At 42.3% G+C, this 16,374-nt stretch overlaps 1 protein-coding gene across 1 annotated transcript in view; it reads left to right on the top strand.

The window, feature by feature from the left end:
• The window catches only part of Sorcs3 (sortilin related VPS10 domain containing receptor 3), a 591,788-nt gene that overhangs the window by 561,288 nt on the left and 14,126 nt on the right, over positions 1 to 16,374 (top strand). The window contains exons 21-22 of the mRNA XM_063244673.1: positions 13,177 to 13,300; positions 15,294 to 15,406. Of these exons, the coding sequence (XP_063100743.1) occupies positions 13,177 to 13,300; positions 15,294 to 15,406 (237 nt within the window). The remainder of the gene's footprint in view (positions 1 to 13,176; positions 13,301 to 15,293; positions 15,407 to 16,374) is intronic.

Raw genomic sequence — 16,374 nt, forward strand, 5'->3', positions numbered from 1 at the left:
TTGCAGCAGCTTGTCTCTCTCAGGGACTCAGTCCATTTTGTATAGGCTATAAAATGTGTAAGCGCAGAAATATGCCTTGAATTCCTCTGTGTTCCTTTTGATTTCTATGGGAGTGGTCGTGACATCTTTTCATTTATTTGAAATGCTAGTAATTCATGTCCTCTGTCTTTTTTTCTTAGCCTGGTTAGAGCTTTATCAATTTTATTTATCTTTTCAAAGATCTAACTTTAAGTTTCATTGATTTTCTTTATTGATTTCCTGGTTACAGTTTCATTGATTTCTGTTCTATTTTTTTTCCTGATTACTTTGTATTTGATTTGTTCTTCTGTAGCTATCTAAAGTGGAAGCTTCAGTGGCTGATTTTATAAAGTACGTGTTCAATGCTGTAAACTTTCCTCCAGTAAGTGCTTTTGCTGCATCCTACACATTTTTATAGGTTATATTTTTAGTTTTATTGTTCAAAACCTTTTTAATTCCATTTGAGACTTCTTTGAATCTTGTGTTTTTTAGCAGTATGTTGTGCAGGGTTCACATAGTTGCTGATTTTTTGGTTATCTTTCTGTTACTGATTTACAGTTTAGTTTGATTAGAATCTGACTATATGACTACATTATATCACTACAGTCCTTTTAGATCTGTAAAAGTGTGCTTTCGTGTCCTAGCACATGGGTTTGCTTGGGGAATGTCCTTGTGGGCTTGAGAAGAGTTTATTTTGCTGTTTTGTAATGAACTAGTTGATTGATGTCAATCATATACCATTGATTAATGGGTTGTGAAGTTCCAGGATTTCATACTGATTTTTCTCTCTTTTAACCATTTAAGTTATGTTTAAAACATACTTGAGTTATTAGTGACTGTCTAGAACTTCCATATATATTCACAACTAATCTAAGCCCATTTTAAATAACGTCACTTGACTCCTTGGTTAGTGTGAGTGGTTAATAATACCAAAATAATCATATTTTTCCCTCCCATCTCTTATATATCTACAGCATACATAAGGTCTGTGCTAAAGCTCACATAAGAAAATACATGTTGGTAATATGATCTTGAATAAATTTATCAACTAGGTCAATTAAAAATAAGAAAAAATATTTTTAAAAATTTTAGTTTCACCATGCAATATTTAAGCTTATATGTCTAACTTTTTGTTATGAAATTTTGTTTTTTCCATAAAAATAAGAGTGCTTTTTTATATTTTTCTCTATTAATATCTGCTGTATTACATTAAAATATAAAAATATAAAAGAAACCCTTTCTTTTATTCTTTCCTTAATTATCTATTTTCTTTATGTAGTTCAGAGTTTGTGATCTACATTATTTTCCCCTTCTCTAAAATACCTTGCAACACAGATGGGCTCACCACAAATTCCAACAATTTTTGTTTGTCTTAAGAAAATCTTCTTTTCTTCACTTTTGAATAATAAATTTGTAGGACAATGATTAATAATTTACTGGGTCTTTTCTCTAAGAAAATAATTGGTGTTTATTTTCCCCTCAGTGTTAAATATCATTCCATTTTCTTTTTAACTTATGGTTTCTGCAGAGAAGTTGGATGTATTCTTACCTTTTATACATGGACAATGTTTGTTTCCTCTGACCCTTTTGGTACTTTTGACTTCTCTTTCATTTCCTGCAATTTGGAAATGATGCGCCCACAAGTTGAGATTTCAGCATGTGTCCTGGTTAGTGTTCACAGAACTTGTGTGTCTTTAGTTTGTGACTTTACCCCGGGGCAGTCCTCAGGCATCAGTTTCCATATTTCTCCAGCCCTTTCCTCTCTTCCCAACTGGGTATTCACATTACATGTACTATAACTTTTGTAGTTATCACACATCCTTGGATAGCCTGCTCTGGTTTCTCCTGCGTCTTTTCATTCTTCCCTTTCTTCTCAGCTAGGAGACTCCTATTAAGATAAGCTATATCCTGTCAACTAACAAGGAAGACATGATTTCTATTTTACTAATTGGACCCTTTAGTGTATGAATAATAGTTGCTTTAAACTCCTGTTCTCATCTTCTCAGCATCCCTGTCATACTTGTGCCTGGTACTTGCTTGCTCCATCTCTTCACACTATTATGTACCTTTTATTATGACTAGTAGCTTCTCCTTGATAGCTGTATAGGATGTGCTGGTTATGAAGAACTGCTATAAATAGGGCTATAGTAATGCAGTAGTGAGCTGTCAAAGGGGGAGAAGTGTTCTAGAAGCATAGGTCTCAATGTTTTAGAGAGTCAGTGTCCCTGGACTGTGTACCTTATAGGGTATTCACAGTTCCCCAGGAAAGTTAGACTGTGATCGAAACCCTAGCAGGCTCATTTCTGTTTCACTAGCCTCCCCAAGGGAGGATTACTTTTAAAGACTGAGTGTGCTGATATACTTCATCATGATTCCTTTTCCTTTCTTTGACAGAAAGACGAGGATACTTTTTCCAACACTTATTTGGAGAACATGGTCAGTTCACGTTTATAAAATTCATAAACTTATGAGAATCTTCCAATGACTGACTGGATCTCCTTGGATCTTTCAACTCTCAGACTTACGTTTTCTTTGAAAACTTGAAATGTGGTTGGCATTACTCATTTTGAAGGAAGCTTTAGTTTAAAAAATAATCTAAGAAAGATCAGATCAGATTTGGAAATGTGTGGGACGAAGAGAAGGGAAATATTCAGCATTTATTAGTAGTGATGAAAAATAATTTCTCTCCCATCAACGCTGAATGGTAAGAGTGGAAGAGGGCTGCTCCCTGGTCTCTAGTGCCACTGTGGTACACTAGAGATAACATGAAGCTTGGATTCAGAATCGTGGTTAGATTTCCAGCACAGCTAATTCTGAGTCTGGGAGCTTGTTCAAGCTCCTTCTCCTAGGACGTAAGGTACCTATGCCACACTGCAGAGAATAATGCCTGACTCACTTATGGTTGTGAAAACTAAGACAACACTATTTACTCAGTACACAACATGTACTCTCCAATGTATGTCTCATATTATGCCATGTGGAATGTACTCAGAATGAGTTGGTTAAAGATGAATCATGATTCATGGATTCAGAGCCTCTTTCAGTGTGAATTTTTTCTCATGTTTTTCAATCAATTTTTTTTAGTGTAGGTGATTGATGATGACTTCTGGAATTTTTACTCTCTAGGACAATAGACAGACAGGTCACTTAATAAAATCCCTGTTGCATTCAACAGAGATAGGAAATTTTCAGTGAGTGACGAGAGTCACAAGGTAAAACACTGTTAGCCCAGGGCCTGATCTCAAACCAGGGCTCCTAATTCTCATCTACCCTGAACCCAGGATATTTTAGCTAGAAAAGTAGAGGTGTCTCTCCTAGAAGTTAAAGACTAACAATCTCTCTTCAAAAGTCACATACATATGTATAAGAGGAAAAAGAAAATTATTGGGGAGAAGTTAGAAAGGGGAGGAATTTAAATTAATTTCTTCTCTGAGAGTATAAGGATTTGACTTCCAAATCAGAGACCTCTCCACTGTGAGTGTCCTGGTGATCTTTACTGCGAGACAATAGTGTACATTAAGGCCAATTCTTGACTTTTCTTAAAACAGTAATTTATTCAGAAGCCTGCCAGGAGCTGGGGACACACTATGTTCTAGAATACTATTTTTTTTTCCTTTTCAGTGTTGATTTTAAGAGCTGAAGGACAATACAGAGTTTTATAAGTATTTGATTAGAAAACCCACAAATGGACAAAGTAATTGAGGAGTCTAGTTTTTATTAAACTATGAATTATTTGCATCATCTTAAACAGATCACCTGATTTGGATCTCAAAGTCTGTCTGTCTGACTAACCAAGGGTAGTAATATCTTATACATGGACATCGTGGTTATTAACTGAAATATCTCACTCACATGGACATACCCACACATACGTGGGTGTACACACACACAGTATGCCCTATTCTGAGAGGTTGATTTTTAGATTATGTATTGACCTTATGGTTTTATTTGTTTCATCAATGATCAGGGGTATTCCTTTGGTGAGAAATTTTCATTCTACAAACTGGAGCAAGAAGTGCCATGTAAGCATTCAGATCCTAATGGTCTCACAAGTTGGCTTTTATTCCCAAAGAACCAATAAGATGACAATACATGAGAGAGAGAAAGCAATTTTGGAATAAAAGAAACCAATGTTGAATTCTAGACAGAGTCTTCTTTGCCATATGTCTTTAGTCAAACTTTTTAATGTGTTTGAGTCTCGGTTTTATTTGTAATGCCAGAGTAAACAGAGTGTTGGCTGAACTGATTATCACTTCCATGATTAAGTGGAGAGTGCTTTGCAAATCATTTAGAACACATCAAGCATTTGGCAATAGCAGGCCCCACCATGCTCACCATTTGCATTAGTAGCATCTGTATCTATGTGACAAATCAGACTTGGTTCCAGAGATTATGATCCTCTCTACAAAAGTGGTTATTTGCTCCATTCTTAAGAGAAGCGTTTTCAGTACTCTTTGCTAGTTCCATGCGAGAAACACATCAAGATGGCCATTGACCGGAGCCGCGGGAGACAGGAGGCCAGACTCGAGCAGGATCAGCTCTCAAAGTTTATTGCGTACAGCGAACCGGACCTAACAAGGTCCGCCACCCTCAACGTTGGTTCCTCTTCCGCCCGTTGGGGGCAGGAACAACCTCTTATAAGGGGAAGCAGTATCCAATCACAGAGAAGCGCGTTTAACAAGCTGATAGGCTAGCGTCACGGGTAACTGGGCAGACATGACAATTTGGCGGGCTTGTTCAGGCCAGGAAGAACCCGGAAGCAGGAAATGGGCGCCATCATAGGCGGCTTCCCACATCTCCCCCTTTTTTATTTATTAAAATAGGATGGTCTGTGGGTCCCTCCAAGGTGTCTATGACCTTGTTGCTGTTAGACACCTAGGAGTGGGCCTACCTTGTAGGCCGAGGCATGAGAGAATGTAGAGGTCTATACCCTGCTGTGCATCACCCTGTTTTGTGCATATCCTTGCGCCAGGACCATGCTCAAGGTGAGTGGTTCATTTTTTCGCAGGGCCAGGCCTTTGTGAACCGAACCTGGATGCATATAGACATTCATTCCTGCCTTCCCCCCAACCTTTGGGGCGGATGGCACTGCAGTACCCTTGGTCTCGCATCTCAATGCCAATAATTTGACTCCGGGAGGGACCCCTGGCCTTATAGGCCATGTATATCTGAGTGGAGCCTGTCTTAGGTTGACCGGGAGGGCTTTTCCCGTCTTACCCGTCATTGGCTTGCCCACTCAGCTCTTATAGCTGATGTTCTGCAATGTGAAGGAGATATGCGGCGGCCTGCTGGCCTGATGGGCCACCTGCTGCCATTTGCATGGCTGCCATGGCTGTGATCTTAACCTGCTGCTGAGTTTGTATGAGGCGATCTAACAAGCATTTAATAACCACAAGCCCCACTAGGATGGCCACGGCAATCAGGATCCAAGTAGTCAGGTTGGGCCAGGAGAACCCCTGACTGGACCTAGTTGGATACCGTCCATATTGTCAAGTTCCTGACTGACTATGAGGGACAAATTGTGAAACTTAGGTAGGTAGGTGTCTTGCAGCCAAGCTGTCATATTTTTAACAGTGTTGGTCAAATTTGTGCGAACAGGGGTGATTAATAGGAACCTACAGAATAGAAAAAGCTCCAAACCAGACATTTTAGTTTGTAGATGGTCTCGGGCGCTGAGCGTCGGTCCCAGAAGGGTCGAGTTGACTTGTGTCCGCGGGCTTATCCTACTGCTCGCGTCAATCTTTCCGGGACCCACAGCGGTTCGCAGCCTGGTTCCTGTGGGAAGACACAAACCGCACCTCGGGTCCAGCTAACCACTGGATCCGGGCCCATCCATTGTCCTGTAAGGACATCTTTCCATCTCACCAGCCCTTTGTCGGTTGGGGACGGGTTATTGTGCTCCATGGCAGGGGAATGATTATTGTGATTAAGGTTTAAAAAATTTATGGTAAAGAGTGCCAATGATATTCTTCCTTTGGGCGTTAGGCCATGGCCTATTCCCTCCTTTTGTTTTTGTAAGACACCCTTGAGTGTCCGATGGGATCGTTCAATGATGCCTTGTCCTTGGGGGTTGTAAGGAATGTCATGTTTAAGAGTGACCTCCATTTGTTGACAAAATGTCATAAAAATTTTGCTGGTATAGGCAGGACCATTGTCTGTTTTTAGTATATTGGGCTTTCCCCAAGCAGCCCAGGCTGCCAGGCAATGATTAATAGCATGGGTGGCCCTTTCTCCAGGTTCTGCCGAAGCAAACATAACCTGAGAAGCGGTGTCAACCGAAACATGTACGTATTTTTCCGAATTCTGGGATGTGTGTTTGCCAAATATGATTGGGGCGCAGTCCTCTCGGGTTAACACCAATAGATTGTTGAGGTGAAGAGATCACACAGACCTGCCAATGCCTCTAAAAGCGCCATGGTAAATGGCGCACTGGGCCCATAAGCTGAAACTGCGTCCTTGATAGCTTTAAGTTGTTTAATTTCTAAGGGCTACCGGGAATGCATGGAGACCGGAACACTCAAAGGGAAGCCGCGACCATACCCTCTGGTGGAAGGAACGTCCTCCTCCCTCCCCAGATGGGGGCGCAGAAGGCAACCCAGGAAGTAGCTCTCCCTCTAACCAGGGCGGTGCCATAGGTTGTGGGTGCCCTCTGGCGGCCACGGGTGGAGGTGGCAGCCCAGGGAGCAACTCCTCTTCTGGCCACGGCGGTGCAGTAGGGCCTGGCACCCTGAAGGGGGCGACCATGGGTCGCGAGCTTCGGAGCCCTTGTGTTTCTCTGGAGGCCCAAAGTCAGGTGTGACTTCGGGCTCCTCCGAGCACTCGGATCGAGCTTTGTCAAGAGCCTGTCAGGCTGAGCAAAGCCCGGGGGTTTGTTCGTCCGTCAGACAAGCCCTAATCAGTTCCCACAGGGGTAAAACCATGGGATCGAAGCGTCCCTCTTCTCGGGCGCATCTAAGATCCCCTCCTAACTTCTCCCATGACAGGAGGGTTAGAGAGCCCGTGGGCCAAAACCAGGCCAGAAATCTCGAAAGGGTGACCCGGTTTATGTAGATGCCTCGGGTCCGCAAGCAGGACTCTTAGGGAGTCAGCGAGGGGTTTGCAAGCAGCGTTGCCCACAATGGTGAAACGAAAGCGAAACAAATGCAAAGAAAAAAAAAAAGACCGGCGTCCACCCGTGTGGCGCTCAAAATCTGTTAGGTGCGTCCACCCAACCCAGGCGATCCAGTACTCACCTGTCCCGGGAACCGCTGTATCTCACGTAGCTGATCAGGGTGAAGAGAAGAGGCGCTCGGGGCCTTCCGTTGTTATTGGGCCAGGTCCTCCGTCGTACCGCAGGCGACAGCAATCGCACCTCCCGGCCGAAGAGGCACGTCGCTGAGCCTTTTACTTTTTTTCCCCATACGGGCCACCAGATGACCGGAGCCGCGGGAGACAGGAGGCCAGACTCGAGCAGGATCAGCTCTCAAAGTTTATTGCGTACAGCGAACCGGACCTAACAAGGTCCGCCACCCTCAACGTTGGTTCCTCTTCCGCCCGTTGGGGGCAGGAACAACCTCTTATAAGGGGAAGCAGTATCCAATCACAGAGAAGCGCGTCTAACAAGCTGATAGGCTAGCGTCACGGGTAACTGGGCAGACATGACAATTTGGCGGGCTTGTTCAGGCCAGGAAGAACCCGGAAGCAGGAAATGGGCGCCATCATAGGCGGCTTCCCACAGGCCATGGTATCCACTAATTCATCCGAGGAGCACTGCACTTGACTGGCAAAGGAGAAATGTCTTTAGATGGCATGGTGAGTCCTGTGACTGGAGAGCTCTTGGTTCCTAATGCTGGCTTTTTACAGAGCTTTGTATAATATTTTACTTAATTATCAGAAGATCAGTGATGGATAAGTTATCACATGTTGCAGAGAAACATTTAGTCTAATAGCCTTGGAAGGTAGTGTTTTTTATTGTGTGTGTGTGTGTGTGTGTGTGTGTGAGAGAGAGAGAGAGAGAGAGAGAGAGAGAGAGAGAGAGAGAGAGACAGAGACAGAGACAGAGACAGAGACAGAGACAGATAGACAGAAAGACTTCGTGCTGTGCAGAGGTTCACCTGGTGGTTGAGTTTACCATTGAATTGATCCCCTACTTTATAACCAGCCCCTGTCTTGGTGCAATTGGGGAGAAGAGTACATATGCTATTTTCCCTTCCTTCAAAGAGATCACATTCCAGGTGAGAAAACAAGAATGAGTCACTGATGAACGGGTAAGATATTTAAGTAAATAAAAAGAGCGTATATTCCTGAAATCCAGCTGTGGCTTACATACCTATCATTGGGGGATGTGAGACCACCTCAGAACCTCTGTGGAGCCCTTTCAGAAGATGCATTGTGTAGTAGATGTTGTGAGGAGTACAAAGCACTGTAAATTCCATTTTTTACCTTCAAGAAATATAATCTGTTTGAAAACATAAGGTTAACATCCAAGAAAAGACACAAGAAGGGAAGACAACAGGCTGTATCATTACTGACTGGGTCAAGCAGCCCAGAAAGTGATGGATGCAGGCTTTGTGTGTCACCAACTCAGCCACATATGAAATTGGTCTGATGCTGTCATCAAAGGAGCAGTAGAGTAGAGGCTTAGAGGGAGAAAGGGTCTACGTGTAAAGGTAAGGCTTTGAGAATCCTTGTGCTGTGTGAAAACTCATTTCGGTAGAAGGAGGAAGAAAAACTGAAAGATAGGAGGTTAGGAGAGACAGCTTTGAATGACATAAGTGTATACTTCCTACTGTCTCATACAAACTCAGATTTAAGATAGGGTGATAAGAGAAAACCTAATTTATGGACAGTCCTTTAGGAAGTTTGATGCTTTTAAATATTTCATACACACACACACACACACACACACACACACACACACACACACATATGAATTGAAGATAATCATTTTTTACCAGTGAATTTTCACATTAATCCCATAGTCATCATGTGATTATAAATGCTATTCTACGTTATTCTGCTTTCTTGGCTTTCTGAGTATTTAAGTTCTAAGTACGGTATATCCACATTTATGTATTCTGCCCTTCTGATTCATTTAATAAGCACTTTTCACACATCACTATGTAATCTGCTGAAGTAAAGCAAGCCTACAGATTGCATAGTCTCTCCCATCTGTGAGTAGCAGCTTTTATCAAGGTGTACATGTTTCAATGTGGAGATACTATAATGTGCATTATTACCATATTTTGCTCTGCCTGGGAAAGTGGTATGATTTGCATTCAAATATTTTCCTACAGCAACCTGTTCCATTAGTCAATTGGAAATTGCATAACCCAGGAGTTTCACAGAGCTTTATGGATCTCTTGTCGGGCTCAGTTGGGTACTATGTGAACTGTTGCACAGGAGAGAGTCCTCAGGGGGAGGGACGTAACCCACAGCTTGAGCAGGCTGGGAAGTGCGATTGCAAGGCTCTTTCTGTGAACTGGCCCTGTGCCTTGGACATAGCAGAGACAGAGATCTCATTTGGCTGCCTGCTGGGTGTGGGGGGCTCGCAATGACCAATCTGCTAGGATTAACAGAGATTCAGCCTAATGAATATGTCTGCTCGCTTAATAGATTTGAGTAAATGAACCTTAAAATTCTTGATTTAATTTAATATTGGGCACCAGATATCAGGGCCACTGAAGAACTCAGGAATCCAATTGCGCACTCTTGCTTTGCAGGGAAGATGAATTTAGCCATGTTGCCATAACTGCTGATGAAAGACAAAAGCAATGTGGAGAAGAGAATTAGCCTCTGCTGTGTCCTTAGCAGGGATGTCTGTGGCCAGCCACCATCCAAGTGGCTCCGCACAGTGCAGTGTGTTAGCTGTGGCTCTAGGTCTGAAAGGCCAGCAGTCTGGAGGTATGTGCCCATCTCTGATGGCATTCCCTCTGTCCTGCAACCCTTTGCCCTCATGCTCCGCGATGCCCAGGAACACAGCCAGATGGAGAGAGGATTTAATCTGTCCATACCAGAGGAACTTCACTCCTTTCAGAACGTAAAATCATGGGCCAAGACAGCACAACCACCCAAGTCTTGAAATAAAAAGGGTACAAAGAGAGAAGACCATGCACACCTCTAGCGAAAGTTTCCTCAGGGAGAAAAATGCCTGGCTGTGACAGGAGGGATGAGATAAGAGAAAGCTGAGGACAATGGACCAAAAGGGAGGGACCATGTGATGGAATGCACATTGATTGCTCCTGTTATAACTTTTCCCATATTTGAGTTTGAATTTTTCACACGTACACCGAAGTTGAATTTGGCAGTGAATCTGCCTACCACTTGTCACCTGTTATTAACATTTACGAGTCTCGTTTTATCACATTTTGATCTGTCCAGTCCTCTATCCTTCCAGCCATCTTTTTTTCTTTAATTCTTTCAAAATAAATTTAAGAAGCCTATGTGCTTGGTCTCAAATGACACAGCCTGTGAATCATTAACTACAGTTCAAGATTCCTCCACAGTTTATCATGGGGCTGTCAAATATGTTCACAATGGAATGTGCAAACTTCCACTGCACTTCCAAGTTTGGCAAAGGTGTTTGCTTATACATTCCAGATTCCTGCCACGGGATAGTACACTGCCAGGTCTGTTGTGTTCCCGCTCGGCTAGGCTCCACTTCTAATCCCAGAAAAAACAACCACTATTACATTTTTACAGGTTATATTTGCCTGTACTGGAACTTCATAAAGGTTTAATTGGCTTCTTTCACCACTTATGGTTTGTGAATCCATATATATATATATATATATGTATTTATAGTGTATGTACATATACATAATTATAAATGTGTATACATAATTATGTGTATGTAAATATGTAAATACAAATATAAACATTTACATATCTGTTTTATTCTATTAATTGTATGAATATACTATAGTGCTTTTATTTTTCTGTTGAAGAATTTCTAAGTGTTACAAATAAGCTGCTGGGAGTTATTTTTGTTTGTTTTTTCTTTTTCTTTTTTTTTTCTTTCTTTCTTTCTTTTTTTTTTTTTTTTTTTTTTTTTTTTTTTTTTTGGTACCAGGAATCAGACTCAGGACCTTGTGCTTGCCAGGCAGAAGCCTGTACCACTGAGCTCCATCCCCAGTCCTGCTGGAGCTGTTGCTGCTGTTGTTGTTACTTGATTTTTTTTCTATTAATTAAATTCCTAGAATTGCAATTGCTAAATCATAAAATAGTGCAACCACTTCAGAAGAAAACAGCTCTTGCAACTTTTTATAAAACTTGACTTTTTCCCTACGTAACTGTAATATTTTATATACCCAGCAAAACCATATGAGAATTCTAATTTGCTCCATATTTATAAGACTGTGGTATTATCATTTAAAAGCCTTTAGCCATCATGCTAGATGCATAGAGGTAGCTCCTTTTGTTTCCAAAGGACCTAAGTAAAGCTGAAGCAACTGAAGGCCTCTGGCAGGGAGACCTGAGGGGCTGACCAGAGGGAGCTAGAGATCGTTGTGCCTAATGCCATTTGTCAGTCGCTCAGACTCTGTCACAAGTTCTTGGGACCTTTTACCCTGGATAAAGAAAAAGATTCCAAATGGTGACAGCTTTGCCCAAGGTCACTCATTAACACAGTAACACAGACAGAATTTTAAGTTACTCTTCTTGATCTATTGGAGAGGGTGGCAATGTGGGGCAAATGTTTTCTTTCTCTGGTCCTCAGCCACTGTGTGAGTCCCACCCTGACTGCAGCTCCTTGTCCAGGCAAGACCTGAAGCAGTCTTGGGTGTCAGGGTCTGCACCGTATCTCTGTGATTCGGGGGTGTCTCCTTGTCTGTACTATCATTGAGTCATGTGAAGAGAAAAACGCTTGGACCTTTGAGGGGAGCATGCATATCTTTACACACTCCCCTCCTTTTTTAAACTTAGCAAGCAGACAGTAAAGGGTGTCCAACATTTAAGGCAGTGTCTAATCTTGCCCAGCACCAACCATTCACCTGGTTATAAAATAGAGCTAAAGAGTTTTAAAATCTGGAGGAAAAATCAAATTATTATTTCAGAAGTCACGTCCTAAATTGTGAGCTGGAAAGGAACTCAAGTGCTGCAGAGGGAACAATGACCACAGGCTCCTGGAGCCCCTGCAAATGCTGGGTGTTGTCCAGCCGTGCATGGGCTGCTGAGCGCTGCCCACTCCTCCCCGGCCAGGGCAGCTGGCTGCATCATCATTCACTCTCCTGAGATCATTCTGAGTCTGGTCAGGTGCTTGTGGCTTCTCTTTGTGGTCTCTTTTGGGTTGGGCTCTTGCTGTCATGTCTTACTTCTAAACAACAGAGGACTTGGGAGAACCTGGGCCTTCAGGTAACCACCAGACAGTGATTCTCAATCTCAAGACTTGCCTTCCCGTAATACGCACCTGCTTTTATCAAGATCTTAATTTCCAGGGAAAAATACAATTATTTTATGTCTCTCTTTAACTTTGATTAGTCTCTAACTATGATATTCAGGAAAGAGAAACAGGAAATAAAAATTAAAAACATTTTTACAGTTATGTTGCATATTATCTAGCCTAATAAAAATGGTAAAATGTGTCACAATGGAAAACAGATGCAAAACAAAGCCAACAGTATGATCGCGCATCTAATTCACATATGTAAATAAATGTGAATAAATGTAAATAAATGTAAATAAATGTAAATAAATAAATATGTGTACAATATATATGAATGACAGTGTGCCTAGAGTGGGGGATACAGAAGTGAGTAAAATGTTGTCACTTCTCTGAAAGGTCCTTTGGACTAGGGAATACAGGATAAAAATACAAATGACCTTAGATATCAGGGAAGAAAAGAAATGATCTGTTCCCAGAGCCAAGAGGAGCAGTTCCAGAAGCTGCTGCTACTTTGCCCCAGGAGAAAGAACAGAATGACGTGAAAAATCTAAACTATTAGGTCTCCTCCTTGCTCCTCAGGATTAACAATTTACCATGTCTCTAATGTGTATTAATATTCTCCTAGACCCTGGAAAAATAATTAGTGTTAGGGACCTGAATAAAGAGAATCCAAGTCTGAATCCCTCAGGGATAGTCTGCTCTGCAGATTTGTGACATCCTGAGATTCATAGGCAAGGCAGGGAGTCTTGTCCCTGCTCCCCAGGACTAAGCAGTGCTGTGGCTTTTCCTTCCTGCAGCCCCTCATCACCCTGGACAGCAGCATCTCCTTCACATTCCTGGCCGAGGGGACCAACACCATCACGGTCCAGGTGGCTGCTGGAAACGCCCTCATCCAGGACACGAAAGACATCGCCGTTCATGGTGAGCCCTGAAAGTGTCTTGCAATGCTCTCTTGCCCACCAATTTCCTTTTTTTAAAATATATTTTTATTGGTATATTTTCAATGTACATGATGAAGGCATTCATCATGGGAGATTTCTACCTGTAAATGATGTATCTTGCTTTGCCTTGTTTTTCATTCCCTTAGCCTTCATGTAAACCTACTTCCCCTGTTTATTTACATTAGCTTTGTTTCCATTTTCCTTCTGTTCTCTTTTTCTTTTTTTGTCCCTTCTTTCCTTTCCCCATACCCCCTCCCTTGTTCCCTTTCTCATTTGAAAATTTTGTTCCCATTTCTCAACATCTATTGTATATCTTGGTCTTTATTTACACATCAGAGAAACAATACAGTGTTTAAATATGTGTGCAGTATTTAATATGTGTGAAATGATTTATTTCATTTAGAACTATGGTCTCCATTTAGCTATAAATGTCTCAAGTTTATCCTTCTTTATGGCACAGTCATACTCCATTGTGTTAAAAATTTTCACATCTTTCTTATCCATTTATCAATTGATGATGGGCCTTTGGGCTGTTTCTAAGATTTAGCTATCACAAATTGTGCTGCTATAAACATGGGTGTGCATATATCACTGTGGTATGATGCTTTTAATTCTTGAAGAGCTGGGTCAAATGACAGGTCTAGTTTTAGTTTTTATACAGTGATTTCCACAGTGGTTGCACCAGTCTACACACCTACCTACAGTGGAAAAGGATTCTTTCCCACAGCCCCGCCAGCATTTGTTACTGCTGTTTTCTTGATAATGACCATTTATTCTGAAAGTCTTGGCATTTCTTGTGTCCTGTGGGGTTCCCAATAGGCAGTATCAGAATTCGAAGCCATGCTAAGCTGGGTGACTGTCATAGGAGAGAGCAGGATCTCACATCCTGCTGAGGCATCTACAGTGCACTTATAGACGCACTCTTCATGTGCTGGGGACCAGTGATTTCCACCTCTGAGGAAATCATGATCCTTGCCCTTGCAGGACTATAACAAGCTGTGGGAAGACCTACACAAAACTGATGCATTTTTGTAATTGTTAGAAATTCTAACACCATTGGTTTCAAAAACCTGACAGTAAGCTTGATAATAAGCTTGAAGATAGATATGAGAAAGTAGTAATAGAGTCCCCGCCCCACCCCCATACTCAATCCAGGAGAGCCATTCTTCATTACTAAATTTACTTTAAGTGACATTGATTGTCCCTTTGTCACCATCCCACAAACCTTCCCAGGTACCTGGACATAGCTTCTGTCACTGTGGTCTTCTAGAAAGTTGTACTAAGATACAGAAGCCTCTGACCCCAGCTATATTCTGCTTGACCCTGGTGATTTCTACCTCTCTGGAAACTTGCCATTAGGATCCTTTGTAGGGCTCATCAAAGTTTTCTTTTTCAGTAAACATTTTTATTGAAGTTACAAACCTTATTCCAAAACACTATACAGATCACAAGTGTATAACTCTATGGATTCCCACAAAGTGGATAAACCTGTGTACTCCCCAGCGCGGCTAAGAAGCTGAACATTATCCATACCATAGCAACAAGGTTGCACCCTACTTCTGTTACTCCTGGCAGTCTGGAGCTCAGAGAGCACAGGACCTGGGGGAACGAGAAGTGCGAACCCCTTTCCAACCAGGTCCTCATTGCCAGCCCTCCAGGCGGCTCCCAGAGGTCAGTTCACTGGAGCAGAACCCTCCTTGTGCAACTGCTTGCTTACTTTGATCTCAGACGGTGTCCTTCACCAAAATGGAGGCTGAAGAACAGAGGGACAGACCGAGCTAGATAAGGCTCAGACCTACTCCGGTCACCAGTCTGCACTTCCTTCCAGAAGCCGGGATGCAGACTGAGAACGAGGAGCGGTAGCTGAAGTATCCTGGATGTGTAGCCTGGTTCCCTCCCTCAGCCACAGAGGGGCAGAGCCTCCGGCCCTGCCACCTTCGCCCTTCTCACTGACACATTCTGTCTCCTTGCAGAGTACTTCCAGTCCCAGCTCTTGTCATTCTCTCCCAACCTGGATTACCACAACCCTGACATTCCCGAGTGGAGGCAGGACATCAGCAACGTCATCAAGAGAGCTCTGGTTAAAGTAAGTTGGCTGTGAGAAGCTGCAAGATGAATAAATAAATAAACGGGCTAGATGGTGTGAGCAGCAGCACTTTTTCAATAAGGTAAATCACTATTTTCCAGATAAATAAGGATTATTTCTCTGTGAAAAGAGAAAGAAAAGAACAGAGAGTGTGAAGGAAGGGAGCAATAGGGGGAAAGGAGAAAGTCCATTCTAGTGTTTGAAGATGGAAATTGGCCCATTACTTACTCTAAATATTGCAGAGACAGGAACATAATTGCTTTATGGATGAATGGATGGATGGATGGATGGATGGATGGGCTAATATGTGGTCAGCTGCCTGTTTACCTATGAATACCCCAGGCTTTTAGACTCACCAGCATCCCAAAGGTTTCAGGACAATAAACAGGGGTGTAGAATTAACCAAAAGATTTGCCTAAGAGACAGTAACCAGATTTGCCTAAGAGACAGTAAAAGGATTTTTTTAACACTCTCTGAGTTACACAATAAACTGAAATGATTAACAAAATGCATTCAATTTAAATGTAAAAAGGAGTCTGATGTGCAATGAACTCTACGTTAGTGGCATGGCCAGGGTCTCCAAGGAACAGGGAAGACGTGTGATTCTCCTTGTTGAGGGAAGGGCAAGCCTGGCACCAATTTACAGCTCATAAATACTTATCAAGCTACTAGAATGATTTTGGAGGGGGCTATTTGAATTGTATTTTAAAGGTTATATGTCCCTTACCAAAGAGAGGATGGTGTCTTCCAGGTGAAGCAAATGCAAGCCTGGTGAAGCAAATGCGATCACTGAAGGAGTGCGTGTTGGGGAAAGTGTGGGGTTCGGTGGGGCTAATGTATAACTTTAAGGATAAGCATGGCTTACATTTTGCTAGGACACTTAGGCTGATAGTGAAGGGTCTGAGAAGCTAAACAGTGCTTGCTGTGTATTCTGTAGGCAGTGACACTTTGTGTAAGTACAGAAATGC

This window comes from Cavia porcellus, unplaced genomic scaffold, assembly GCF_034190915.1.
Source record: "Cavia porcellus strain 051 isolate PalLab524CR breed Dunkin Hartley unplaced genomic scaffold, mCavPor4.1 scaffold_2, whole genome shotgun sequence".
Classification (NCBI taxonomy): domain Eukaryota; kingdom Metazoa; phylum Chordata; class Mammalia; order Rodentia; family Caviidae; genus Cavia; species Cavia porcellus.